Here is a 12,854-nt window from a genome sequence, read left to right on the forward strand (position 1 = left end):
CTCCTGACCCACCACACCCCTCCTGACCCTCCCCTCCTCTCCTGACCCACCCCTCCTCTCCTGACCCTACTCTCTCCTGACCCTCCCCTCCTCTCCTGACCCTACTCTCTCCTGACCCTCCCCTCCTCTCCGGACCCTCCCCTCCTCTCCTGACCCTCCCCTCCTCTCCTGACCCTACTCTCTCCTGACCCACCCCTCCTCTCCTGACCCTCTCCTCCTCTCCTGATCCTCCCCTCCTCTCATGATCCTCCACTCCTCATCCTCCCCTCTGCCATGTCACCCTGCCCAGTGCTTCCACATGCCTTTAACACCTAAACATGTTCATCAACACGCTATCAGTCCGAGTGGTAGTCTAATGTACTGTGTGTGTGTGTGACCATGTGTTTGTGTGTGTGTTTAACTGTGTTGGCACACGTTTGATTCCACATATGATTATTTGATTGACATTAAGTGATCCTGCTTTAAGTATGACTTGTGTGTGTATTTATAGGATTTTGAATGGGACTGAATTGTATGTCCCCACCAGTTTAGTTAAACAAGACTGTGTGTATCTGTGTATGTGTAATTGTGTGACTGTGTGCATGACCACACATCCTGTACACACATACAGCTATATAAATATATATATATTGCAATTTATAGGTTTAAGCTTAATGACAAAATACCTCTAGATTGAAATGAATTCAGTAACTGGTAAGTACTGTGGCCATTGTGATGCTGCATCTAGTCAGACAGCGGATCTAGTCAGTCAGCGGATCTAGTCATTACAGATCTAGTCAGACTGCGGATCTAGTCATTACAGATCTAGTCAGACAGCGGATCTAGTCATTACAGATCTAGTCAGACAGCGGATCTAGTCATTACAGATCTAGTCAGACAGCGGATCTAGTCATTACAGATCTAGTCAGACAGCGGATCTAGTCGTTACAGATCTAGTCAGACAGCGGATCTAGTCATTACAGAATCTAGTCAGACAGCGGATCTAGTCGTTACAGATCTAGTCAGACAGCGGATCTAGTCATTACAGGTCTAGTCAGACAGCGGATCAAGACGTTACAGATCTAGTCAGACAGCGGATCTAGTCAGACAGCGGATCTAGTCATTACAGATCTAGTCAGACAGCGGATCAAGACGTTACAGATCTAGTCAGACAGCGGATCTAGTCAGACAGCGGATCTAGTCATTACAGATCTAGTCAGACAGCGGATCAAGACGTTACAGATCTATCTAAGAAACAGCTATAAGCTGGAAGACACCCCTTGTTATCAGAAGTGGAAGATGATCAGAAGGACAGGATGTAAAGAAAACGTCAGGTACGCTGTTCCAACACACAGGATGTAAAGAAAACGACAGGTACGCTGTTCCAACACACAGGATGTAAAGAAAACGACAGGTACGCTGTTCCAACACACAGGATGTAAAGAAAACGACAGGTACGCTGTTCCAACACACAGGATGTAAAGAAAACGACAGGTACGCTGTTCCAACACACAGGATGTAAAGAAAACGACAGGTACGCTGTTCCAACACACAGGATGTAAAGAAAACGACAGGTACGCTGTTCCAACACACAGGATGTAAAGAAAACGACAGGTACGCTGTTCCAACACACAGGATGTAAAGAAAACGTCAGGTACGCTGTTCCAACACACAGGATGTAAAGAAAACGACAGGTACGCTGTTCCAACACACAGGATGTAAAGAAAACGTCAGGTACGCTGTTCCAACACACAGGATGTAAAGAAAACGACAGGTACGCTGTTCCAACACACAGGATGTAAAGAAAACGTCAGGTACGCTGTTCCAACACACAGGATGTAAAGAAAACGTCAGGTACGCTGTTCCAACACACAGGATGTAAAGAAAACGACAGGTACGCTGTTCCAACACACAGGATGTAAAGAAAACGACAGGTACGCTGTTCCAACACACAGGATGTAAAGAAAACGACAGGTACGCTGTTCCAACACACAGGATGTAAAGAAAACGACAGGTACGCTGTTCCAACACACAGGATGTAAAGAAAACGACAGGTACGCTGTTCCAACACACAGGATGTAAAGAAAACGACAGGTACGCTGTTCCAACACACAGGATGTAAAGAAAACGACAGGTACGCTGTTCCAACACACAGGATGTAAAGAAAACGACAGGTACGCTGTTCCAACACACAGGATGTAAAGAAAACGACAGGTACGCTGTTCCAACACACAGGATGTAAAGAAAACGACAGGTACGCTGTTCCAACACACAGGATGTAAAGAAAACGTCAGGTACGCTGTTCCAACACAGTGCTTTGTTGGAAAGGAAAAGTAAGGGATTAAAACAAATCTTTATGAATTCAATCAAAGCACTGTGCTGATATCTAATGGTTAGAACATTTGGCAGCATCAGCTGGTGATGATGACAGGGATGGAGCAGCACGTGACCAGTACATTCCCACCACTGACACACAGCAGCAGCACACAGTACACGAGCAGAGCAACAGACACTCGTGATTGGTCAATCACTCTGGAGTTCCAATGATGATGTAAGAATGTGGAAAACAATGTAATGACACGACATATTGGCGAATCAAAGGACAAAAAGAAAAGAATCGTTGAGTAAACATAAAAATATCAAGCAGCTTCTGTAAAACCCTAGAGAATGCAGCAAGTGTCCGTTGCCTTTAGTTTTGTTGTTGCAGACAGGTGTGAGGTTGCCATGGTGACTGTGAGAAGCCCGTGTAAGACTGGAGTAGTTGCATACCATGTCGGACTCCAGATCTGAAACGACAGAGAAAGTGAGAAGATATTGGATTGATTTAAGAGTGGAATGTGGACATTTGGAATTATAAGATGACTTGGAAAGGTTCTGGGGTGAAAGCGAGAGGAGAGAAATGAGGAAAGCGAAAGAGAGAGGAGAGAAATGAGGAAAGCGAAAGAGAGAGGAGAGAAATGAGGAAAGCGAAAGAGAGGAGAGAGCTAGTAAAGGAGTGCTAGTCACATGACTTACTTCTCGTGGGGTGGGGGGGGGGGGTCTACCAGTGGGGAGGGACATAGCTGTATCCAGGTGTGCCCTGGGGCCGGTACTGTGGCATGGTGACGTGTTGGTGCGTTCCCAGCTGAGCGTGCTGAGGTGTGGTCAGCAGGGTTCCTACAGGACGACACACGAATCATCATCGTTGGATGCCATTTTGTCACTATTGTTTTGACCGCAGCATTATGGTCAATATGGCACCGACCGAAACTAATACAACTTAACACCAAAAAACACGCAATAGCAATATAATCATAACTTAAGCATAATCAGTTTAGCATAGGAAATTAAATTAAATAATTCAAAAAGGTATTTTAATATGAAAATATCTTCAACAGCACATGCTGTAGCTACATCAACTTCCTCAGTCATCAGCCCGACCTGCACTCATAGCCATGGTGGTCCCGGCAACCATCCCCATGGCAGCCATTCCGTTGTTTCTAGGGGCTTGGACCGGGGCGGGGTAGAGGGCTGAGGGCAGGCTGTTTGGCTGAACCACTGTGGTGTGGTGGATTACATGTGGCTGAGGCTGAGCAGCATACACAGGCTGGGTGTAATACGCCTACAGACACAGAGACAGAGGTTAGAGTGTGTCTGTGTTAGTGTGTGTCTGTGTTAGTGTGTGTTTATGTGTGTGTACATGTGAGTAGTGTGTTGATTTACATAGGGCTGAGCCGCATACACTGGCTGGCCATAATACGATGCTGCCTACAGGGAGACAGAGAGAGAGGTTAGGGTGTGTGTGTGTGTGTGTGTGTGTGTGTGTGTGTGTGTGTGTGTGTGTGTGTGTGTGTGTGTGTGTGTGTGTGTTTACCAGTACATAAAGGTTCTACTGAGGGTAGATGTGGAGGGAGTAGGGTGTGTGTGTGTGTGTGTTTACCAGTACATAACGGTTCTACTGAGGGTAGATGTTGATGGAGTAGGGTGTGTGTGTGTGTGTGTGTGTGTGTGTGTGTGTGTGTTTACCAGTACATAACAGTTCTACCGAGGGAAGATGTTGAGGGAGTAGGTTGTGTGTGTGTGTGTGTGTGTGTGTGTGTGTCTGTGTGTGCTTACCAGTACATAAAGGTTTTACTGAGGGTAGACGTTGAGGGAGTAGGGTGTGTGTGTGTGTGTGTGTGTGTCTGTGTGTGTGTGTGTGTGTGTTTACCAGTACATAAAGGTTCTACTGAGGGTAGACGTTGAGGGAGTAGGTTGTGTGTGTGTGTGTGTGTGTGTGTGTGTGTGTGTGTGTGTGTGTGTGTGTGTGTGTGTGTTTACCAGTACATAAAGGTTCTACTGAGGGTAGATGTGGAGGGAGTAGGGTGTGTGTGTGTGTGTGTGTGTGTGTGTGTGTGTGTGTGTGTGTGTGTGTGTGTGTGTTTACCAGTACATAAAGGTTCTACTGAGGGTAGATGTGGAGGGAGTAGGGTGTGTGTGTGTGTGTGTGTGTGTTTACCAGTACATAAAGGTTCTACTGAGGGTAGATGTAGAGGGGGTATGTTTGCTGAGGTTAGGATTGTATATTGGTGTGTGTGTGTAGAAGCTGCTGATGGTAGGAGTTGGTGGAGTAGGGTGTGTGTGAAGGGTATGTGTAGTAGGAGTTGGTGGAGTAGGGTGTGTGTGAAGGGTATGTGTGCTCACCTGTGCATATAAGTTCTGCAGGTTCTGCATGCTCTGCTGGGGGTAGGCACTTCTGATGGGGTACATGGCTGTCTGGTAGGGGTTGGGGGAGGGGGAGTAGGGCGGGGGGGCTCCGTTCATCTGGGTGGGGGGCACTTTATATGGAGTACCCGCTGTTGTGTATCCTACACACACACACACACACACACACACGCACACGCACACGCACACGCACACGCACACACACAAACAGAGAGAGAGAAGCAACATAAGTCCAACAGCCAAGACACATGTATCAGGATAACACAGCCTTCCTCTCAGTCCTAATGAGGTACCATAGCACAGTATTCATTTTGTCAACAAAAATTGTGACTAAAATATTCGTCAAACACACATTTTTCCAGTGGCAATGAAGACACTATTACTGACTAAATAGACCCAGAAAAAAACAGATAACTAAATGAAAATTATTTTTAATTTCTGTTGTCACGGCTCCTCCTCTGCAGTGCAGGGGGCGGTTCCTCCTGCAGGCAGAGGAGGGTCGTTAGTGATTGGAGTCACCTGGGCTCTAAGTATTTAAACTGTTTCACTAATCACTTTTCTCTCTCTCTCTGCTCCTCCAGGTATGCTCATGATTTGTTTGTTCCTTTGTAGTTTTGCATAGTTTTCACTCAGTCATGTTCACACACACATATTCACGCATCCATGCACTTTACATACACCTTACATCATGATACTTCCACACCTCATTCCTTTTTCTTAGTTTAAGTTAATAGTTTGTTTATAATAAAGAACACTTTTAAATTGGCCTATACCTGTTGTTCGTGTCCCCTCATTTTTGTCACAGGCTATGAGCCGGCTTGTGACACTGTTGACTAAAAATAGAGACAAAACTATCTCTGACTAAAATCTGACTAAAGTCTACCGCGCTACATTCTCTTTATTTATATCGTGACGCGCCGCATTTTACATTCATAAAGCCGGTGTAAAACTAGGCTACTTCCGGACCGTTAACCATTTGTTGAGGCTACACCTTGTTCAGTCATGTTACCTCATTAGTTAGCTATGGCTAACAACCTGGGCTGAATGTAGCTCTGGTAACTACACCAGTAGCCCGCTGAATGTAGCCCTGGTAACTACACCAGTAGCCCGCTGAACGTGGCTCTGGTAACTACACCAGTAGCCCGCTGAACGTGGCTCTGGTAACATTACCAGTTTGCCCGCTGAACGTGGCTCTGGTAACATTACCAGTTTGCCCGCTGAACGTGGCTCTGGTAACTACACCAGTAGCCCGCTGAACGTGGCCCTGGTAACTACACCAGTAGCCCGCTGAACGTGGCTCTGGTAACTACACCAGTAGCCCGCTGAACGTGGCTCTGGTAACTACACCAGTAGCCCGCTGAATGTAGCCCTGGTAACTACACCAGTAGCCCGCTGAACGTGGCTCTGGTAACTACACCAGTAGCCCGCTGAACGTGGCTCTGGTAACATTACCAGTAGCCCGCTGAACGTGGCTCTGGTAACTACACCAGTAGCCCGCTGAACGTGGCCCTGGTAACTACACCAGTAGCCCGCTGAACGTGGCCCTGGTAACTACACCAGTAGCCCGCTGAATGTAGCCCTGGTAACTACACCAGTAGCCCGCTGAACGTGGCTCTGGTAACTACACCAGTAGCCCGCTGAATGTAGCCCTGGTAACTACACCAGTAGCCCGCTGAACGTGGCTCTGGTAACTACACCAGTAGCCCGCTGAACGTGGCTCTGGTAACTACACCAGTAGCCCGCTGAACGTGGCTCTGGTAACATTACCAGTAGCCCGCTGAACGTGGCTCTGGTAACTACACCAGTAGCCCGCTGAACGTGGCCCTGGTAACTACACCAGTAGCCCGCTGAACGTGGCCCTGGTAACATTACCAGTAGCCCGCTGAACGTGGCTCTGGTAACTACACCAGTAGCCCGCTGAACGTGGCTCTGGTAACTACACCAGTAGCCCGCTGAACGTGGCCCTGGTAACTACACCAGTAGCCCGCTGAACGTGGCCCTGGTAACTACACCAGTAGCCCGCTGAACGTGGCCCTGGTAACTACACCAGTAGCCCGCTGAACGTGGCCCTGGTAACTACACCAGTAGCCCGCTGAACGTGGCTCTGGTAACGTTACCATTTTGCCCGCTGAACGTGGCTCTGGTAACTACACCAGTAGCCCGCTGAACGTGGCCCTGGTAACGTTACCATTTTGCCCGCTGAACGTGGCCCTGGTAACTACACCAGTAGCCCGCTGAACGTGGCCCTGGTAACGTTACCATTTTGCCCGCTGAACGTGGCCCTGGTAACTACACCAGTAGTCCGCTGAACGTGGCCCTGGTAACTACACCAGTAGTCCGCTGAACGTGGCCCTGGTAACTACACCAGTAGCCCGCTGAACGTGGCCCTGGTAACTACACCAGTAGCCCGCTGAACGTGGCTCTGGTAACTACACCAGTAGCCCGCTGAACGTGGCTCTGGTAACTACACCAGTAACCCGCTGAACGTGGCCCTGGTAACTACACCAGTAGCCCGCTGAACGTGGCCCTGGTAACTACACCAGTAACCCGCTGAACGTGGCTCTGGTAACTACACCAGCAGCCCACGGAACGTTGCCCTGGTAACTACACCAGTAGCCCGCTGAACGTGGCCCTGGTAACTACACCAGTAGCCCGCTGAACGTGGCCCTGGTAACGTTACCATTTTGCCCGCTGAACGTGGCCCTGGTAACTACACCAGTAGCCCGCTGAACGTGGCTCTGGTAACTACACCAGTAGTCCGCTGAACGTGGCCCTGGTAACTACACCAGTAGCCCGCTGAACGTGGCCCTGGTAACTACACCAGTAGCCCGCTGAACGTGGCCCTGGTAACTACACCAGTAGCCCGCTGAACGTGGCTCTGGTAACTACACCAGTAGCCCGCTGAACGTGGCTCTGGTAACTACACCAGTAGCCCGCTGAACGTGGCTCTGGTAACTACACCAGTAGCCCGCTGAACGTGGCCCTGGTAACTACACCAGTAACCCGCTGAACGTGGCTCTGGTAACTACACCAGCAGCCCACGGAACGTTGCCCTGGTAACTACACCAGTAGCCCGCTGAACGTGGCCCTGGTAACTACACCAGTAGCCCGCTGAACGTGGCTCTGGTAACTACACCAGTAGCCCGCTGAACGTGGCTCTGGTAACTACACCAGTAGCCCGCTGAACGTGGCCCTGGTAACTACACCAGTAGCCCGCTGAACGTGGCTCTGGTAACTACACCAGTAGCCCGCTGAACGTGGCCCTGGTAACTACACCAGTAGCCCGCTGAACGTGGCCCTGGTAACTACACCAGCAGCCCACGGAACGTTGCCCTGGTAACTACACCAGTAGCCCGCTGAACGTGGCTCTGGTAACTACACCAGTAGCCCGCTGAACGTGGCTCTGGTAACTACACCAGTAGCCCGCTGAACGTGGCCCTGGTAACTACACCAGTAGCCCGCTGAACGTGGCCCTGGTAACATTACCAGTAGCCCGCTGAACGTGGCCCTGGTAACTACACCAGTAGCCCGCTGAACGTGGCTCTGGTAACTACACCAGTAGCCCGCTGAACGTGGCCCTGGTAACTACACCAGTAGCCCGCTGAACGTGGCTCTGGTAACGTTACCATTTTGCCCGCTGAACGTGGCCCTGGTAACTACACCAGTAGCCCGCTGAACGTGGCCCTGGTAACTACACCAGTAGCCCGCTGAACGTGGCTCTGGTAACTACACCAGTAGTCCGCTGAACGTGGCCCTGGTAACTACACCAGTAGCCCGCTGAACGTGGCCCTGGTAACTACACCAGTAGCCCGCTGAACGTGGCCCTGGTAACTACACCAGTAACCCGCTGAACGTGGCCCTGGTAACTACACCAGTAGCCCGCTGAACGTGGCCCTGGTAACTACACCAGTAGCCCGCTGAACGTGGCCCTGGTAACTACACCAGTAGCCCGCTGAACGTGGCCCTGGTAACTACACCAGTAGCCCGCTGAACGTGGCCCTGGTAACTACACCAGTAGCCCGCTGAACGTGGCTCTGTAACTACACGGGCTGGTCTCTGTGTTGTCTAACTCACTGTCACCGACCACTACAGAGGTGGCCATGGCAGCGTTCCTATAGCAACACGGGGAAGCGGTTAGAACATTTATTGCAGTGAAACTGTCACTCCACAGAAGCTCCAAAATGGAGTATGTAATAAAAGAGATCTGATTGGCTGTTAGAACCACATGGTTCCGTTAACTGTAGGTTTTAAAAGCCACCTGGTAAGCCACCTGTAGCTGAGAGAGAATTAGATTTTGAAGTAAAGAGAGGGGGGAAAGGAGAGAGAGAGTCTGTTGAAGGAGGAGGGAGAAAGAAGATGTGTGTGAGAGAGGAAGAGGCCAGTTGAGAGTTGAGAGAGTGGGAAGAGAGGCTTGAGAGAGGAAGAGGCCAGTTGAGAGAGGGGAAAGAGAGGCTTGTGAGAGGAGAGGCCAGTTGAGAGTTAAGAGAGGCTTGAGAGAGGAGAGGCCAGTTGAGAGTTGAGAGAGGGGGAAGAGAGGCTTGAGAGAGGAGAGGCCAGTTGAGAGTTGAGAGAGGGGGAAGAGAGGCTTGAGAGAGGAGAGGCCAGTTGAGAGTTGAGAGAGGGGGAAGAGAGGCTTGGAGAGAGAGAGCCAGTTGAGAGTTGAGAGAGGGGGAAGAGAGGCTTGTGAGAGGAGAGGCCAGTTGAGAGAGGGGGAAGAGAGGCTTGAGAGAGGAGAGGCCAGTTGAGAGAGGGGGAAGAGAGGCTTGAGAGAGGAGAGGCCAGTTGAGAGAGGGGGAAGAGAGGCTTGAGAGAGGGAGAGGGGCTATGTTAAACTGGAGCCACAGTAAGCCCAGGTGCCATGTAGTCAAAACAGAATTAGAAGTGTGTGTGTGTGTGTGATACACACCATCGATCAGGCACCCTCGGAACATTGAACAAACCGCAAACACACACTCTCACACAGTACTAATAAACAATGCACACACACGCACACACACACACACACTACATATATTTGACATTTTAGTCATTTAGCAGATGCTCTTATCCAGAGTGACTTACAAGAATTAGCATGAAGTGCCTTGCTCAAGGGCACATGCAGATGTTTTACCTAGTCCGCTAGGTATACACACACACACCATACCAACTAATGTTCTAACACACACACACACACACACACACATGGCAGCACTGCAGTGTGTGTGTGTGTTTCATGATGTCTGTGGCTTGCCTGGATGTGTTCCCATTTCACAAGGCTTCGGGAAACGGTGTAATTTTCCAACAACAGAAACATATTTATCATGCTATGTATTGTGTCTGTTAACTGGAACTATACTTTGTTGTAACTGTTTTGTAGTTGATTGAGGTTGATTATGTGTGCGGGACCGAGGGAGGAGGAAATTAAGAGATAGAAGAAGAGAGGGACAGGGGAGGAGGAAATTAAGAGAGAGAAGAAGAGAGGGACAGGTGAGGAGGAAATTAAGAGAGAGAAGAAGAGAGGGACAGGGGAGGAGGAAATTAAGAGAGAGAAGAAGCGAGGGACAAGGGAGGAGGAAATTAAGAGAGAGAAAAAGAGAGGGACAAGGGAGGAGGAAATTAAGAGAGAGAAGAAAAGAGGGACAGGGGGGGAGGAAATTAAGAGAGAGAAGAAGAGAGGAGGAAATTGAGAGAGAAGGAGAGAGGGACAGGGGAGGAGGAAATTAAGAGAGAGAAGAAGAGAGGGACAGGGGAGGAGAAAATTAAGAGAGAGAAGAAGAGAGGGACAAGGGAGGAGGAAATTATGAGAGAGAAGAAGAGGGACAGGGGGGGAGAAAATTAAGAGAGAGAAGAAGAGAGGAACAAGGGGGGAGGAAATTAAGAGAGAGAAGAAGAGAGGGACAGGGGAGGAAGAAATTAAGAGAGAGAAGGAGAGAGGGACAGGGGAGGGGGAAATTAGGAGAGAGAAGAAGAGAGGGACAGGGGGGGAGGAAATTAAGAGAGAGAAGGAGAGAGGGACATGGGGGGGAGGAAATTAAGAGAGAGAAGAAGAGAGGGACAGGGGAGGAGGAAATTAAGAGAGAGAAGGAGAGAGGGACAGGGGGGAGGAAATTAAGAGAGAGAAGGATAGAGGGACAGGGGGGGAGGAAATTAAGAGAGAGAAGAAGAGAGGGACAGGGGGGGAGGAAATTAAGAGAGAGAAGAAGAGAGGGACAGGGGGGGAGGAAATTAAGAGAGAGAAGAAGAGAGGGACGGGGGAGGGAGGAAATATATTATATTATCACCATACCATATTATCACCATACTGAGAGACCTCACCATATCATATTATCACCACACTGAGAGACCTCACCATACCATATTATCACCATACTGAGAGACCTCACCATACCATATTATCAACCATACCATATTATCACCCATACTGAGAGACCTCACCATACCATATTTCACCATACCATATTATCACCATACTGGAGACCTCACCATACCATATTATCACCATACCATATTGTCACCATACTGAGGGACCTCACCATACCATATTATCACCATACTGAGAGACCTCACCATACCATATTATCACCATACTGAAGACCTCACCATACCATATTATCACCATACCATATTATCACCATACTGAGAGACTCACCTTACCATATTATCACCATACTGAGGGACCTCACCATACCATATTATCACCATACTGAGAGACCTCACCATACCATATTATCACCATACTGAGGGACCTCACCATACCATACTATCACCATACTGAGGGGCCTCACCATACCATATTATCACCATACTGAGGGACCTCACCATACCATATTATCACCATACTGAGAGACCTCACCATACCATATTATCACCATACTGAGGGACCTCACCATACCATATTATCACCATACTGAGAGACCTCACCAACATATTATCACCATACTGGAAACCTCACCATATCAATTCACCATACTGAGAGACCTCACCATACCATATTATCACCTACTAGGGACCTCACCATACCATATTATCACCATACTGAGAGACCTCACCATACCATTATCAACCATACCATATTATCACCATACTGAGAGACCTCCCATACATCTTATCACCATACCATTATCACCAACTGAGAGACCTCACCAACATATTATCACCATCCATATTGTCACCATACTGAGGGACCTCACCATACCATATTATCACCATACTGAGAGATTCACCATACCATATTATCACCATACTGAGAGACCTCACCATACCATATTGTCACCATACTGAGGGACCTCACCATACCATATTATCACCATACTGAGAGATTCACCATACCATATTATCACCATACTGAGAGACCTCACCATACCATATTACCACCATACTGAGAGACCTCACCATACCATATTACCACCATACCTTATTATCACCATACTGAGAGACCTCACCATACCATATTATCACCATACCATATTATCACCATACCATATTATCACCATACCATATTATCACCATACTGAGAAACCTCACCATACCATATTATCACCATACTGAGGGACCTCACCATACCATATTACCACCATACCTATTATCACCATACCATATTATCACCATACATATTTCACCATACCATATTACCACCATACATATATCACCATACTGAGGGACCTCACCATACCATATTATCACCATACTGAGGGACCTCACCAACCATATTATCACCATACCATATATCACCAATCCATATTGTCACCATACTGAGGGACCTACCATACCATATTATCACCACACTGAGGGACCTCACCATACCATATTATCACCATACCATATTATCACATACATATTATCACCATACCATATATCACCATACTGAGGGACCTCACCATACCATATTATCACATACTGAGACCTCACTCCATCCAATTATCACCATACTGAGGACCTCACCATACCATATTATCACCATACTGAGGGACCTCACCATACCATATTATCACCATACCATATTATCACCATACTGAGAGACCTCACCATACCATATTTTCACCATACTGAGAGACCTCACCATACCATATTATCACCATACTGAGGGACCTCACCATACCATATTATCACCATACCATATTATCACCAATCCATATTGTCACCATACTGAGGGACCTCACCATACCATATTATCACCATACCATGAGATATGAGGAAAAAAAAAAATGTCGAAC

General features: G+C 48.2%; 1 protein-coding gene across 1 annotated transcript in view; it reads right to left on the minus strand.

The window, feature by feature from the left end:
* Positions 1-229: 229 nt before the first annotated feature.
* LOC120028512 (protein FAM168A-like) overlaps positions 230-12,854 on the minus strand; it is a 30,330-nt gene continuing 17,705 nt past the window's right edge. Inside the window, exons 2-5 of the mRNA XM_038973708.1 lie at positions 4,642-4,805; positions 3,400-3,580; positions 2,995-3,135; positions 230-2,765 (exon numbers count right to left, since the gene is read on the minus strand). Of these exons, the coding sequence (XP_038829636.1) occupies positions 3,020-3,135; positions 3,400-3,580; positions 4,642-4,805 (461 nt within the window). The 3' untranslated portion in view covers positions 230-2,765; positions 2,995-3,019. The remainder of the gene's footprint in view (positions 2,766-2,994; positions 3,136-3,399; positions 3,581-4,641; positions 4,806-12,854) is intronic.

This window comes from Salvelinus namaycush, chromosome 34, assembly GCF_016432855.1.
Source record: "Salvelinus namaycush isolate Seneca chromosome 34, SaNama_1.0, whole genome shotgun sequence".
NCBI classification, from domain to species: Eukaryota; Metazoa; Chordata; class Actinopteri; order Salmoniformes; family Salmonidae; genus Salvelinus; species Salvelinus namaycush.